General features: G+C 50.4%; 2 protein-coding genes across 5 annotated transcripts in view; one reads left to right on the top strand and one right to left on the bottom strand.

The window, feature by feature from the left end:
- Positions 1 to 626: 626 nt before the first annotated feature.
- On the bottom strand, positions 627 to 9,014 carry VPS18 (VPS18 core subunit of CORVET and HOPS complexes). Of its 3 annotated transcripts, XM_067028989.1 has the most exons (6): positions 8,490 to 8,976; positions 7,269 to 7,410; positions 6,658 to 6,713; positions 4,785 to 4,876; positions 2,780 to 4,650; positions 627 to 1,973 (listed from the first exon to the last, which is right to left on the bottom strand). In XM_067028989.1, the coding sequence occupies exons 4-6, from the start codon at positions 4,840 to 4,842 to the stop codon at positions 1,248 to 1,250; spliced, it is 2,655 nt and encodes an 884-aa protein (XP_066885090.1). In that variant the 5' UTR covers positions 4,843 to 4,876; positions 6,658 to 6,713; positions 7,269 to 7,410; positions 8,490 to 8,976; the 3' UTR covers positions 627 to 1,247. The 3 variants fall into 3 exon arrangements, with proteins under 3 accessions (XP_066885090.1, XP_058913990.1, XP_058913992.1); XM_059058007.2 differs by lacking the exon at positions 6,658 to 6,713 and having other exon boundaries at positions 8,490 to 9,014; XM_059058009.2 differs by lacking the exons at positions 6,658 to 6,713; positions 7,269 to 7,410 and having other exon boundaries at positions 8,490 to 8,977.
- The window catches only part of RHOV (ras homolog family member V), a 23,624-nt gene continuing 16,687 nt past the window's right edge, over positions 8,444 to 15,380 (top strand). Inside the window, exons 1-2 of one of the 2 annotated variants that reach the window (XM_067028995.1) lie at positions 8,444 to 9,000; positions 9,783 to 9,895. In XM_067028995.1, coding sequence (XP_066885096.1) covers positions 9,862 to 9,895 — 34 coding nt within the window. In that variant the 5' untranslated portion in view covers positions 8,444 to 9,000; positions 9,783 to 9,861. Of the gene's footprint in view, positions 9,001 to 9,168; positions 9,431 to 9,782; positions 9,896 to 15,380 lie in introns of those variants that run through there. The other variant, XM_067028996.1, reaches the window with a different exon arrangement.

Below are 15,380 nucleotides of genomic sequence, written 5' to 3'. Positions count from 1 at the left end.
TCGGGGAACTAAGATCCCACATGCCACACAGCTTGGCCAAAAACAAAAAAAAAATCATGGTTAAATGCCAGACAGTGGTAGGGCAGTATCAAAACTGGGCAGAAGTTGAGAATGCAGGGATGCATGCAGGCTGGCCAAGAGAGGGGCAAACAAAATCTAGCATGCGTAAGCGCCAGTGGAGGGAGGAAGAATGAGGGGCTTAGATTTATGGTTAGGCAGCGGCAATTACCAGAAAACTCTTGGGAACAACTAGGGAGGGAATAGACCAAGGAAGGACCAGTGGAGAAAGTGACTTGAGAAATCAGCGCCCCCTGCTGCCTGAGTGTGGAGGGTTCTGTGGGGAGCAACACCACCTGCTGGCCAAAGGGAAGAACAGTCCCTGCTCCTAGACTTGGGAGGGTGGGCCCTAATTCCCAACCGAAGCCTGGAGTCAGAATGCATACAGTGGAAGGCAGAGAAGTGAGCAGAAAATGGCAAAATCATCCTGCACATCTCCAGGAAAAGGAGCAAGGGCCAAGGTTGAACATGCAGGGCCCTGGCAGCTTCCCCGTGACACCCTGGCCCCTCTTGGAGATCACTCACACACCACTCTGCCCAGCATCAACACAAAGCCATCAACTCCACAGTCACCAGCGCAGACAGTTTAATGCTCTCCACCCCATCACCATCTCCCACTGTCCTCCGTAAGGCCCTCTGCCCCAGGGTACCCTTCACACTGGAGCCCCAGACAGTGTGCACAAGAGCATGCCCACCATCGGCACCACCTTTCCCCCCACCCCATGCCCAGGATTTGGAGGGGTTGTCTTTTCACCTCTGGGACCTAGAAGCCAACAGAAGAGAGGGCTTCTGAGGAAGAAGAGCCACAGACTGAAAAGGAATAATGGTAGGTAGTGCTCCAGAAAGAGAACATGACGTGTGTGAGGAGGGAAAAGGAAGAAAGAGCTGTTAGATGCAGGGGGGATGGTAATGGGGTCAGAATTCTGACTTCTCCAGGCTAAGGCCCTCTGTTGGGAAGCAGGCTGATGGCCTGGCAAAACAGCAGCTCTAAGGCAGCCCTGAAGAACAGCACGGGCAGCTGGCAGAATGCAATCATAGCTCACTCCTCGAGGACAACAGCTATAATTCCACTGCCCCCACCACAGTCCCAGCCCAGCAGCCTCCAGGAGACCAAGGACAGGTGACGCTGTGGCCTTCCCAAGAAGGGACAGCCCCCGACCGCCTGCCCGCCTATCGGGGTTGACACATTCCTACAACCAACTGAGGTGCTCCTCCTCGTAGCGCTGAGGGTCGATGAAGGGCCGGTCAATAGAGCGGATCATCAGCTCCCCACAGTACACGCACTCAGCGGCCACCAGTTCATCCAGGTCAGCCTTGAGCTGTTCCCGGCTGGGCCCCCCAGTGGCAGCGCCCCCCTCGGCCTCCTTAGCCCGGGCAGAGCCCTTGGCAGGGGGTGGAGCAGTGCCCAGCTTTCGCTGTAGCTCCTCAAGCCGAGCCTGCTTGTAGGCCGGCAGGCCAGGCCGCACGGCCTGCAGCAGGCAGTCAGCGTGGAACATGTGGCCACAGAGGAAGAGGTAAAAAGGGCGGTTGAGCAGGGGGAAGTCGCAGGTGGCACATTTGTCCTGGGGCTCCACGGTGCCATAGCGGCCCCGCAGCTCCTGCAGGTCTCGCCGGATGCGCTGGGCGCTGGCTGTGGCCTCTTCCATCTCCTGCTGCAGCTCTTGGATGTGGTGGTTGTAAGCCTTCAGCGAGCTGCAGATCGCCTCCTTGAAGTGGTCGATGGTGACGAAGTCAGGGAAGAAAGGCAGCACGTCCTCGATCTTGAGCAGGGGGCAGCTGGCCAGGCAGGCCATGGCCGTCTGCACATCCTCCTCCTCCTGCACCACATGCCGAGCAATCTTCAGCCACAGCTTCTTGCGCAGCTCCTCATCTTCCTCGGGCAGGTCAGCACACTGCTTGGCCAGGTCCACGTCCACCTGTAGGGAGGCTGAGAGTGTTAGGGTCAGGTCCCACTCAGGACACGGTCTGTGGGAAAGACAGAGGCCCAGCACTCCTGGCAGCAAGTGAGACGGGGCTTCTCGGGGCTGGGAAGCAACCTGTCTCAGTAATGGGTCTGCCTCTGTCAGAGCTACGCAAATGCTACTTATGATGGTGGGCCTGCAATTTTAGTGAATTTACAAATCACCTGGGAAGCATATCCAAAATACAGATTTCTGGGCTCCACCCACAGACATTTTGATTCAGTAAGCCCTGGGTTCAGACCCAGGAATTCCTTTTTTTTTTTTTGGCCTCACTGCATGGCTTGTGGGTTCCCCGACCAGGGATCAAACCCACGCCCTTGGTAGTGAAAGTGCAGAGTCCTAACCACTGGACCGCCAGGGAATTCCCTCGAATTTTAAATAGCACTTTACACGATCCTACGCAGGTGATAATTCATGATTTGAGCAATGCAACTCAGTACTTTCCCCTTCTGCAGTTGTGGCTAGCAGGTATGCAGAACTTACCTGTGAGGGAAGTACTATAACATCATCCCCATTTTGCGTCTGAATAATCTGAGGCAAAGAGAGGTTCAGAAACCAGCCTGATGTCACACAACTTAGTAAGAGGCAGAACCAGAATTCAAACCCTGACTTGAGTCTGTGTTCTTAACCTCTGTACTATAGTTCCTCTCTGGGAGAGAAGCCAGCACCCCCTAGCCACAGTGTCCCTCCGACCCTTCAGCACCTGAAGCTACTGCTCTCCAGGCCCCTCTCCGGGACATGGTCAAGGCTCATTGGCTCACCTGCAGGGCCAGGTCCACAGCCTCCTCATACAGCTCCAGGACCTTGTAGACATGGACGCAAGCATGGTGGTGGCCATGCTCAGCACAGAGCCGCAGCGCGTACTTGAGGTCATAATGCACCCGGTGCGGGCTGGCCCCGGCCTGCTCGAGGTAGGCCAGCAGCGAGGCTGGCTGGCCTCGGGCATAGAGCGACAGCAGGTAATTGTGAATGGCCTGCTCAGTCTCGCCCAGCACGTTCACGCAGAACTCCATGTACCGGATGGCCTGGCTCACCTGCTGGGCCTCGCCACCCTGGCTGTAGTTCACCAGGGCAGGGATGAGCTGCCGGGCATCCAGCCGGCTGCCCAGCTCAATCCAGGCGTCCACCAGCTGGCGAGGGATGTGACGGATGAGGATGGGTGAGAACTTGTAGAAGAGCTGGGGGTCACGGTGGCGGGCCAGCACGGCCAGGGCCTCCTCGTAGGCCTCATGCTGGCAGTGGTATGCCACCACGCGCTCGTAGTCCTGCATGATCACAGCAAAGTATACCATGTGCTCTGTGTCCCCGTGGCTGGCGAGCAGCTCATGGATGGAGGCCCGGCTGGCGAAGAGCCACTCCTTGTGGCGGGGGCTGCTTAGGAAGGTGCGGAAACGCTCCCGGGTTTCCCGGTAGAGGTTCAGGGCCTCAGGGTCACCCTGCAGGGCCCCGAGTCGGCTCAGGTAGAGCTCCGTCAGCCAGGCAGTAAGCAGCGTGGCCTGGGTGCGCTCAGCAGGCTTCAAACTGGCCAGTTTTCGCTGCAGGAACTCGGCCAGCGCCTCCTCCTGGTGGGCCTCCAAGAACTTGAGGGCAATCTCCTCAAAGTAGCTCTGAGTCAGGGCGTAGCAGCGGGCACTCTCCAGGTAACGATGCTGGCGGAAGCAGAAGTCGGCCTCCCGGGCCAGGACCGTGTCCAGGCAGTCAGGCCGCTCTCGACAATACTCTTTGGCCAGGTCGAAGCGGTTCATGTCCAGGTAGGTGCGCCAGACATCCCGGGCCTCCCGCTGTACCTGGTAGCGGAAGACGGCCCGCTCGGTGTGGGCCCACAGGTGGCCCGTGGAGGAGTCCTTCACCATGTGCTTCAGTGGCCCAAACTTCTCCAGGAAGTGGTCCCGCAGCACCACCTGCCCCGTCAGCGTGCACACCGCCTCCACCCGGTCCACCAGCAGCAGCAGGAAGTGGAACTGGGTCAGGACGATGGCCAGGGGTGGGCTGGCCCCAGGACCCACCCCCTCTGGGTACTCCCAGACCCGCTCCTCGCTCAGCAGGGAGTCGGGACGCCCGCAGTCCAACGAGCCATACAACACGCCATCCCCCATCATCCAGGCGAAGGCCCGGGGCGCAGAGCGCAACTTGGGGGTGTAGAAAGCCAACTCACTGTAGCCCAGACTGCTGGGGAACTCACGGAATGGGGGTGGATGGTCAGTGTAGGCAGCAAAGAGCCCCGAGAAGCCTTGGGCCTCAGCTCCCTCGGCTGCTCGGCCTATGAACTGGAAGAGGCGCTGCCGAGTGGTGGCGATGACAAAGCCACGCCCTTCAGGGCCCCGCTCCGCCTCGAGGGAGCACACAGGTGCTGGGCCCCCTTCTTCATTTAGCACATACAACGGACGGAAGTAGAGATCCGGGGCAGGGCCGAAAAGCCCACCCTCGCTGGCCGAGAGCTCTGCTTCAAAGATCTGGCCTTGGGCAGTGCCAACCAGGATGGGGCCTGTGCTGCTCTCGGTACCCAGGGCCTTGTTCCAGCCCACACTCTCCACCAGCTGCCCCTTCCAGCGTGCCAGGGGCCGAACTTTCTGTCCATTACGGTTCACGTAGAGGACCTCAGTGCTGCTCAGAGCGATCAGCAGGTGAGAGCCTGGAATGGGGGAGAGCATGGCACCCTAGAGGATGCTGCCAATTCCACCCTCAGATCCCACCCACCCAGGCAGTGACCTACCCTCAACACCCCCCACCCCCTACCCCTCATCTCAGAATTCTACCACCACTTACCAGTAGGGTCCAGGAACATCTTGTGAACTTTCGCATCATCCTTGCGCCCCAGCTCCATGTGGTTGGGTTCATTTGCTTTGCCTAAGTCAATGCTGTTGGGACAAGAGTCACAGCCTCACTCCAGAGAAGGGCAGATCCTTCTGTTGAATCACAGACCTCTTTATAATCTGATGAAAGGCACAGCCTTTCTTCCCTGAAATCTACATACACACACAAAATTCTGAATACAATCCCAAGGGAACTCTGAAACATATATGGGGTCCTCCTTAAGAATGCTCAGCTCCGAGAACACCCCCACTTCATTCTGAGAAGTCACTAAGCAGAAGTCTTTTCCTTCTGTTCAACATACCTCCAGTGCATCTAAAAAGATAGGCAGGGGTATCCCAGAATGCTGGGGTAAAAAGGGAACAACAAATAGTAGCTATTGGTTACTGAGCACTTTCTATATACCGAGCACCATACCAAGAGCTTAAGCTAGTATGACCTCAATTAACCTTCACAATAACCTTCAGGGGTGCTCCCTTAAGATTATTTCCTATTTAAGGTATTTTCCCTTATTAAATTCTTTTCAAATTATATGCTCATTCTAACTCAAGAATCAATACAAGAGTGTATGAAGAAAAAGTTAATGATTTTCTTCCCAAACTCCTATTATTCCCAATGGAAAAAACTGATGTTAACATCTTTCTCCATGTTCATAGTATAAACATCTTTCTCCATGTTCATAAAATAAACAAGCTTATTTTATCAGTTTTTACAAAAATGTTTTCACATTGCATATATGTGTGTATGCAAATTAATTTATAATTTGCTTTTCTCACTTAATGATATTTCATGAACATCCCACTGGGTCAGACACAGCTAACTCATTGTTTTAATAACTGCATAATATTCCCTTCTATGGGTGAACTATAACTTAATCATTTTCCTATTGATGGATATGCAGCTTAGGTCCAGTTTTTCCTACCACAAATACTGCTGGAATCAACATCCTTGTATCTATACCTTTGCAAACTGACACTTTTCTTTCTATGGTATGTATTCCCCAAAGTGGGATTGCCAGGTCAAAGTTATAGATATTTCAGTGTTTAACAGACATTGCCAGATTATTTTTCCAAAAGATGGTGGCAATTTATACTCTTTCCAGCAATGTATGAGAGTCCATCTCTGTGTATGTTCACCAGCATCATATATTACTGTTTAAAATTTTTGCTAATCTGATAGGTTAAAAAAAAATGGTATCTTACTGTGATTTTGATTTGCATTTCCCACAGGTTGAAAATTATTTTCAGATGTTTACTGGAAAATTTGGAGTTCCTCTTCTGTGAACTGCTTGTTTATCTTGTTTACCCTCCCTTTTCTGATGAACTGTCTTTTTTCTTTTTTTTTTTTGGCTGCACCTCACAGCTTGCGGGATCTTAGTTCCCCAGCCAGGGACTGAACCTGGGCCCCAGCAGTGAAAGCACCAAATCCTAACCACTAGACCACGAGGGAATTCCCTGGACTGTCTTTTTCTTATTAATTTCTAAGGGCTTTTTTTTTGTGTGTGTGTGGTACTCGGGCATCTCACTGCTGTGGCCTCTCCCGTTGTGGAGCACAGGCTCCGTGGCCATGGCTCACAGGCCCAGCCGCCCTGCGGCACGTGGGATCTTCCCGGACCGGGACACGAACCCGTGTCCCCTGCATCGGCAGGCGGATTCTCAACCACTGCACCACCAGGGAAGCCCTCTAAGGGCTTTTTAAGGAACAGGAATGTAAGTATTCAGTCATATGTAGAAAAACATTATTTTCCCACCATCTTTTGTCCTGACCTGCTTCATATGCTTTTTTATTTTGTCATAACAGCAATCACTACGTGGTCAAATCTATCTACCTTTTCCCTTGTGGATTCTGGATTTTCTAGCTTGAGTAAGAAGGTCTCTCTTCAGCCTAAGAACACAGAAATTTATTAAATATTCTTTAGATATTCACACTATTTTTTATATTCAAATAATTATTCCACTTAGAATTCATTTTTATGATACAGAGGTTTAGCTCTGTTTCATCCCAGATGGTTATTCTGGATAGTTAAACAATTTTGCTGACACCTTTGTCATATATTAGTTCCATTTACTTATACTATTTCCAGTTTTATTGAGATATTTTATTTCCATTTATAGTGGATTTATTTCAGGACTCTAGACCGTTCCGCTTATCTACATGACTAACTTGTGGATTCGTACTGTCTTTAACAGATGAAGGGATGTGTTCAGAAAGACTGGGTGACTTGCTCAAGATTCCATCACTGTTAAGTGGGAGAGCTGAGCTCAGAGTCTGGATCTACTACCCTACACTGGTTCTCTTTAGGAAGGGATAGGATATTTACTGAAAATTCCAAATCCACTGTTTAACCTGCCCAGAGTGGAAAAAAGGCCCGGTCAGTCAGTAGTTCCAAAATACCACCAATCCACTCCCTACTCTTAAACCTTTTGGGTCCTCACTTACCGGAGTAGTGTATCCTTGCCCAGGCTCATGCAGAGCTGATTGCAGGAGACGACAAGACTGGTGATACGCTCAGAAGGGGTAAAGTCAATGCGCTGCCTCGTGAAAATGGGCACTTCCTTCTCTAGCTGGGCATTCACATATCCTAGGTGAGGACCCAAGGAAAGGTTAGCTATGGAACAAAGGGAGGAAGGGCAACATATTCCTCTCCACCTTCCCAACATATTGCTACTCCGGGACCTTGGTTAGCCAACACCTGAATACCAATATATCAAGCAGTTTGCTAAGCACTTCTACATTAGTCCTAGGCTACATTAGGGGTTCTGAGCTCTTCCCACACCTCTGAAAGCAGGGAGGGGTTGATTCTTTGAACCCTTGGGATGCTGTTACACCATGATATACCTGCTCCCAGTGGTAATGGGGTGGGCGGGGAAGGGTTGGGTGTTCTCCCTTATCAATCTTTGGCCAAGCAATCCCAGCTCAACTAAAGTAGTCTAGTTCCACTCTCTCCCCTCCTCCTTGCCCATGCAGTAATACTCTCAGTGAGTCTCCAGAAGAATGAGGGCGGGCGGATCCTTGGGGAATGCTTCCAATCAGTTGGTTAACAAACTGCTGGTGCTTTCTCTCTAGTCTTTACTCTTACTCTTTACCACTGCTCAAAATATTCCAGAGCTTCAGACACCTCTGCCAACTCTGTACTACTTTCTACAAAAATTTCCCCTCAATGCCCAGCTGCACACAGCTCTAGCAAAAGCCTAAAGTACTTCATTTTCCCCTGTTCAGTGACAAAGTTCCCTCTAGGACCATCCCTCCTTCCCCTACGACACTCCCATTTCACCAGTTCTTTGCCCACTCTCTTCCTCTCACCTCCAGAAGGGGCCTGGTGGGAAAAACACTGAATCAGATGAAGCCTATTCTCATCTGAGCCTATTCTCAGTTTTCCCAACTGCGGCCCTCTAAGCAAGACACTTCCTTATCTGAGTCCCAGTTCCCTCTTAGAAGGACTCTAGTGGCAGGGCCTAGATCACGCGGCTGCTCTTGCTGCTCTTTCAATCTTCGACCATCCACCAGCTGGGGGCCATGAGAGCCTGAGGAGAATCAAGGGCCTAGACCCAGACTGCACGGCCAGGAGATGAACCCGAGCTCCTGGAGCCACCCCCTCCGCTCCTCTCTTGCAGATGCCAGGAGAGCTAAGAGGTGCAGCGGCGCCCCCACTTCCCTTACCCGAGTGGGGGATGCCGACGCTGGGGCAGCCGGACTGCAAGACGGCCGAGCGGGAGAGGGAGTCCTCGTATTCATCCAGGATAGACGCCATGGTGCCCGGCCTGTGGGTCCTCCGTCTTGGGCCCAGGGATTTACAACAGGGCTCCCCCCAGGGATCCCCGTCTCCCCGGATTGGAAGCTGCGACTCCCCAGTCTCTACAGGGATCTGACAGATCCTGGCAATCCGCCGCCGCCGCCGACTCCTCTTCAAAATCCTGAGAATCTTCTCACTCTCGCCTTATAGAGCGAGAAGACCGGGGAGCTCTCCCCCTTGAATCTGGCGCAGTACTGCACCCAACTCCCGGCCCCACGAGATCACCGGCTCCCCCTAGCCGATCTCAGGTGATCCCAACCTCGCCCGAGCAGCTCAGCTGACTCCCGCCCCGGGGACGCGCGCCTATAACGTAACTTCCGGGTTCTCAGAAGCCCACGTTTGCTCCCGCAGGAACGTCGCGAGGCCGGCCCCTGGGAGGTGCGGTGAGGACTGCGGCGGGAGGGCGGGGCTGGGGTGGTGGTTGGGGGGGGAGCTGGGCAAGGCCTATCCCGCTCTCGAGGGGAGTCGGGTGGGGGAGCGTTGCACATGTCCGAGCTGTAGACGAGCTGGGTGGTGGGTGGGCCCCGCTGAACACAAGCCCCTCCCTTCTGGACCCTGCTGCAGTTCCAGGCTTTGACACCAGGAGGCAATCCCAGCTTTCTCAAACCCCCTTCCCCCACCCGCCCAGCACAATCCAGCCCCAGACAAGGAGCGGGTCCCCAGCACCTTTTAGGCCCAGGCTTCTCTCCCTCAGAAGACTCCTCATCCTCTCTGTCCAGCTCCCACTCCCACCTTTTAAAACAGCCTGTTGGGGACTTCCCTGGTAGCGCCGTTGTTAAGAATCTGCCTGCCAACGCAGAGGACACAGGTTCGATCCCTGGTCCGGCAAGATCATACATGCCACGGAGCAACTAAGACCATGCGCCACAACTACTGAGCCTGCGCTCTAGAGCCCTTGCTCTTCAGCAAGGGAAGCCACCACAATAAGAAGCCCGCATACTGCAAGGAAGAGTAGCCCCCACTTGCTGCAACTAGAGAAAGCCCGTGCACAGCAACGAAGACCCAGTGCTGCCAAAAATTTAAAAAAATAAATAAATTTTTTAATAAGTAAACAAACAGCCCGTTGCCCTAGGTCCCCAAGAGAACCTCCTGTTCTTCAGTCTAATCGCCATGTTAATCCTACCTTCACAAGACACTGGCCTCTTTTCTCCCACATCTAGGGGCCCACCAGTTCCAGAAAGTGGCAGAGCTGGTGGCTTGGCCAGCAGGAAGCCATGCTTGTGACGTGTACCCAGGAACATGGCCACAGCGCTGTGGGAGCACGCAGGAGCAGGTAAGAAATGCCTGAAAAGCCTGGCATGAACGAGAGACAAGAGATGTTGGAGGTGGGTGGGGAATCCAGAGCGGCGGAACAGCGAGTGTTTGGGTGCAACTGCCGTTGAGTTTCCCTCTTCCACCGGCCTAGGCGACCCAGACGGAGTCTGTTCCCTTCTGGGGCCCATGGGCCTTGCTGCCTTGCTAAAGTGAAGGTTCTAGGCCAGGGTCACCAGTGTCCTGGCTTTAACCGGTAGCCCGAGAGTAATGACTAAGCGCGCCTCCTGTATTCTCAAAAGCGTTCAGGTGTGCACCGTACATGTGTGGTTATGCTTCTCTTGCCGAACTTTCCTGATAGGCGCAGAGGACTGGACCCTCACCAGCCCTCACCGAAGGCTCTGGGCCTGCAGTGGCCCCGGCCTGGTTCGCGGTCCAACATAACTTCTCGCTGCTCCCAGGTTGGCTTCCCCCGCGCGAAACCTGTGGCCACGACGCGGCTGTACCGCCAGGGGCCCTTCGAGGCAGGCTAGGTCCGAAGAGGGAGGGTGCCCGAGCTGGGAGGTAGGGAGGTTTCCGCCCTGGGAATAGTGATCCCAGCTTGGGAGCTGCTTGCGCGCGTTAAGCTCCACCCCACCCCAGATCACCTGCCGGCTGCATTTAGGGAAATACAAATAGGTCCAGACAGAGGTCAAATAACCAGAAATACCTTTTCTGAGTTACCGACGATTTGCCAAGCACCACACTAAGTTCCTAATATTCATTGTTATTTCATCTTACCTTCACACTAATGCTGTGAAATAGGCACTGCTCTTTTCCCCACATTATGAAACCGGAAACTGAAATTCAACATGGTGGAGCAATTTGTCCAGGGTCATGTGGCCAGGAAGTGGGGAAGCCAGGAGGCAATATTCAAATCCAAGCAGATGCTGAAGGGTTTACCACCACACTCTCCATGATGCCAGTACAAGCTGAGGGAAGGGGCATACAACTGGATCCTCAGGTCTGGACTGTGCAGAGAAAGTGTCCCCCCTGCATGGAGTGGTTAGCATAGGAGGGGTGTCTCAGGGACATAGCATCCTTCCAGCCACCTCCTCACTGTCCCCAGAGTCTCCCTCTTGGTTCCACTGCTCTCTGGGATGTATGGGGTGGGGCCTAAGTGGGGCTTGCTTGCTACAGATTCAGTACGTACTCTCTGTTGAGTTGATTACAGCAGTTTTCCCCCCACATACTCATTCTTTAATGTTAGGCTGGACTTTGGAGTAAGAGTCAGAGACCAGCCTTCTTATTCCTGCCCAGTCACTCAGTAGCTGTGACACTATGTGCATTTGATGCTCTTAGCTTTGGTCTCCTCATCTACGGAAATAGATATAATGATACCTAGTAAGTCTGTGTTGAAGAGTAAATGAGGTGATCTAGGTGAAAGCTCCTTGTGATAGCACAATCCAACATAGAGCACGTGCTCGATAAACTCTAAATGTGGCTTTAATCTGACAGTGGACTCTCAAGTCCACCTTCTCCATGAAGGCTCTCCGGACCACAACTTCTCCCTCATAACTGCCATGGCTTTCCTTGCATAGATCTCTACTGGCACCTAATTATGAAGCACGGGCATTTTGCTTTTACATAACAAACTGACTGAGGGGAATAACTCAAACATTCCTGAGCACTAGAATACAGAGATGCCTTAGGGAACTCACAGCTGGAGATACAGATCCACCAGCTCTGACCCCTCAAAACCCAAGTAGTAGTTGCCATGAGACAGGTAAGGGCTGACTGCTGGGCCAGGGAGGGAGAAGACTGGTGTATGAAAGCTGATGAATTTGAGTTAAGACTTGAAGTGCATGTATGATTTCCAAGGGTAAAAAAGGGAAAACATTAAGCAGGTCTCAAGAAAACCAAGAGCAAAGACCTGCAAATAGTGTGATGTTGCAGGTGGGTGTGGGGGGAGCTGGAGCATTGGGAGTAGGGCAGTGGGAGAAATGGTACCGGTTGTAGCCACATTGTGAAAGCTATTGAATGGCCATCAGAAGGTTTTGGCTGGGGATGAAACCATCTGATGTGGGTTCTGGAAAGATGGGTGGAGTCTTGGGTGGAGTCCACATCAGAGAGGATGAGCTCTGAGGAGACATTTCTGAGGAAGGGCCACTGAGCTCAGTGTCAAGTTAAACACTGGGAGGAGGGAGGCCAGGGAGGAGGCCAGTGCAGGACTGCTCTTGAGACACCTGGCAGATGGTGCAGTAACAAGTTTGGGAGGAGGAGGAGCTGGGGGTGGGGTGGGGGTGGAGCAGAGGTCACATGCTTGAGCTCAGTCTGGATGGTTGCACTTGAGGCACCTGCAGGTATTTACGCCAAGAGACCCAGCACCTGTGAGGAATTCACTAACTAATTGTTTATTAAACAACTGCATGAATGAGCTTTCTCATGCTGCAGTTTCTAATCTGTAAAAGGAGAAAAATCTAACTTGTAGCACTGTATTATAGGATACTATGCAAGTCGCTCAATACAAGTTAACTATAGTAGTAATTGTTGACTGAATGAAGACTTGGACCAAAAGAAATGATTTAATTGACTTAAGAGAGTAATTCGTTTGTTTTTTCTTTTCATTGAAAAACAGTCTACATTCCTTTTTTTTGGCCCTGCGGCCTGTGGGATGTTAGTTCTCTGACCAAGGATTGAACCTGTGCCCCTGGAGTCCTAATCACTGGACCACCAGGGAATTCCCCAAAAATAGTCTACATTCTTTATTCTACTTCAGAGTGTCTGACACTGTTTCTGACTAGGAAGCCTTAGGCTGATAGTAGATCTGATTTTTTTTTTAATTGAAGTATAGTCAGTTTACAATGTTGTGTTAGTTTCAGGTGTACAGCAAAGTGATTCAGTTATACATATTTTTTTCTCAGATTCTTTTCCCATGTATTGAGTAGAGTTCCCTGTGCTATATAGTAGGTCCTTGTTGTTTATCTATTTAATACATAGTAGTGTGTATATGTTAATCCCAAATTCCTAATTTTTCCCTCCCCCCTACATTTCCCCTTTGGTAACCATAAATTTGTTTTCTATGCCTGTGACTCTGTTTCTGTTTTGTAAGTAAGTTCATTTGTATCATCTTTTTAGATTCCACATATAACTGGTATCATATGATACTTGTCTTTCTCTGATTTACTTCACTTAGTATGATAATCTCTAGGTCCATCCATGTTGCTGCAAAGTAGTTGTTTGTTTGTTTTAATTTATTTCTGGTTGCGTTAGGTCTTCGTTGCTATGCAGGGGCTTCCTCTAGTTGTGGCGATAGAGGGATACACTTTGTTACGGTGCATGGTCTTCTCATTGCAGTGGCTTCTCTTGTTGTGGAGCACAGGCTCTAGAGCGCAGCCTCAGTAGTTGTGGCACACGGGCTTAGTTACTCCACGGCATGTGGGATCCTCCCGAACCAGGGCTCGAACCCGTGTCCCCTGCATTGGCAGGTGGATTCTTAACCACTGTGCCACCAGGGAAGCCCAGTAATTAGTTTTTTTAAAAGAGATTTTGTTGTTGTCGTTGTTGAGATTTTCTTTTTTTAGAACGGTTTTACATTTATAGAAAAAGTGAGAAGATAATGGAGTTTCCATAAACTTCACATCGTTTCCCTTATAAACATCTTCCATTAGTATGGTACATTTGTTAAAATTCGTGAACCAAAGTTGATACATTATTTTTAACTAAAGTCCATACTTTAATCAGATTTCCTTAGTTTTTACTTAATATCTTCTTTCTGTTCCAGTATCCCATCCAGGATATGACTTTGTATTTAGTCATCATGTCTCCTTAGGCTCTTCTTGACTGTGGCAGTTTTTCAGACTTTCCTTGTTTTAGGTGACCTTGACAATTTTGAGGAACACTGGGTAGGTAGGATGCTCTCTATTGGAATTTGTCTGATATCTTTTTTTCGTGATTAGACTGGGGTTGTGGGGTTTTGAGAGGTAAAGTACCATTATCATCACATCATATCAAGGGTACATATCATCAACATGACTTATCACTGTTGATGTTGACCTTGATCCCCTGACTGAGGTTTGTCAGGTTTCTCCACTGTGAAGTTACTCTTCCCCTCCTTTCCAGACTGTACTCTTTGGAAGGAAGTTACTATGCACAGACAAGACTTAAGGAGTGGAGATTTATGCTCACTTGAGGGTGAAGTACAAATCATTTGGAATTCTTCTGTGTGGGAGATTTATGAATTTGTTTATAAATTTAATTTTTTTTTTTTTGCGGTACGCGGGCCTCTCACTGCTGTGGCCTCTCCCGTTGCGGAGCACAGGCTCCGGACGCGCAGGCTCAGCGGCCATGGCTCACGGGCCATGGGAAATGAAGGCATCCTCAGGTCAGCTGTCCTCACAGTGGGGTTCACAGGTCCCAAGGAGAGCACACCAAATAGTTGTAAGGGAATAAGTGTCCAGAGTGTCCCTGGGCCAAAAGTGACCAGCAGGAGAAGGCCCCTGGGAGCGAGGTCATATCCCCTTCTACCTCCCCTGCTCCTAACTCTTCAGAAGAAAAGTGCACCACTCACCCACCAGGATGGTGAAATGGAAACCACCCCACCCCATGGTACATTGCTTCAGGGCATAAAAATCTGCCAGGAGCCCAGCAAAGAGACCACTGGAATTATTGTTGGTGTTCCCACAAAGAGAATAAAGACCAGGTGACAAGAAAGTATTGAATGGTTTCTAATTCGCTAATTCGAATACCATTTGAGGACCTAATCAAGCTTTAGCTAACTGAAAAAAAATTGCTAACAGGGACTTCCCTGGTGATACAGTGGTTAAGAATCCGCCTGCCAATGCAGGGGACACGGGTTCAAGCCCTGGTCTGGGAAGATCCCACAAGCTGTGGAGCAACTAAGCCCGTGTACCACAACTACTGAGCCTGCGCTCTAGAGCCCTCAAGCCACAACTACTGAAGCCAGCGCACCTAGAGCCGGTGCTCTGTAACAAGAGAAGCCACCGCAACAAGAAGCCCACACACCACAATGAAGAGTAGCGCCCGTTAGCCACAACTAGAGAAAGCCCTGCGCACAGCAACGAAGACCCAACACAGCCAAAATAAATAAATAAATAAAACATCATTAAAAATAATTGCTAACATTTTTGGCATATAATTTGGAAGGGAGTCAAATAATCAAGTAACATTGCTATACCAAACCTCCTTCCATTCCTGTCTAAAGATGTATGTGAACAAGGTCTCTCTGCACTTACATTAAACGAAATAAAACAAAAAGGTAAGAGAATTGATGCTGAACTTTGTTGCATTCAAGCATTCTATCCATGAATGCATAAACTGATTGAAAACAAAACCAAAAAAGCCTGATGCATCTCATCAAAAAATGTATTTCTTGTATAATTTTACTTTTTATGTGTAACTATATCAAAATGTGTAATATATTTATGTTTTGATGAGTTGAATAATTATAATAATTAATTCAAAAGAAAACAATGTTAAGACTTAGAGCCTCAAAGTCACCAGATATA

The sequence above is a fragment of the Kogia breviceps genome, chromosome 3 (genome assembly GCF_026419965.1).
Source record: "Kogia breviceps isolate mKogBre1 chromosome 3, mKogBre1 haplotype 1, whole genome shotgun sequence".
NCBI lineage: Eukaryota > Metazoa > Chordata > Mammalia > Artiodactyla > Physeteridae > Kogia > Kogia breviceps.
The sequence above is the reverse complement of the archived record's forward strand: the minus strand, read 5'-3'. Positions and strand labels throughout refer to the sequence as shown.

Bases quoted from the DNA above. Each gene is read 5' to 3' on its own strand.
- VPS18 (XM_059058007.2), bottom strand. From the start codon at position 8,580: ATGGCGTCTATCCTGGATGAATACGAGGACTCCCTCTCCCGCTCGGCC. The intron at 4,877-7,268 runs GTAAGTGAGGAC...TTGTCCCAACAG, and splicing joins GGCAAGGATACACTACTCCG to CATTGACTTAGGCAAAGCAA. The intron at 4,651-4,784 runs GTAAGTGGTGGT...CCCCCATTCCAG, and splicing joins GATGTTCCTGGACCCTACTG to GCTCTCACCTGCTGATCGCT.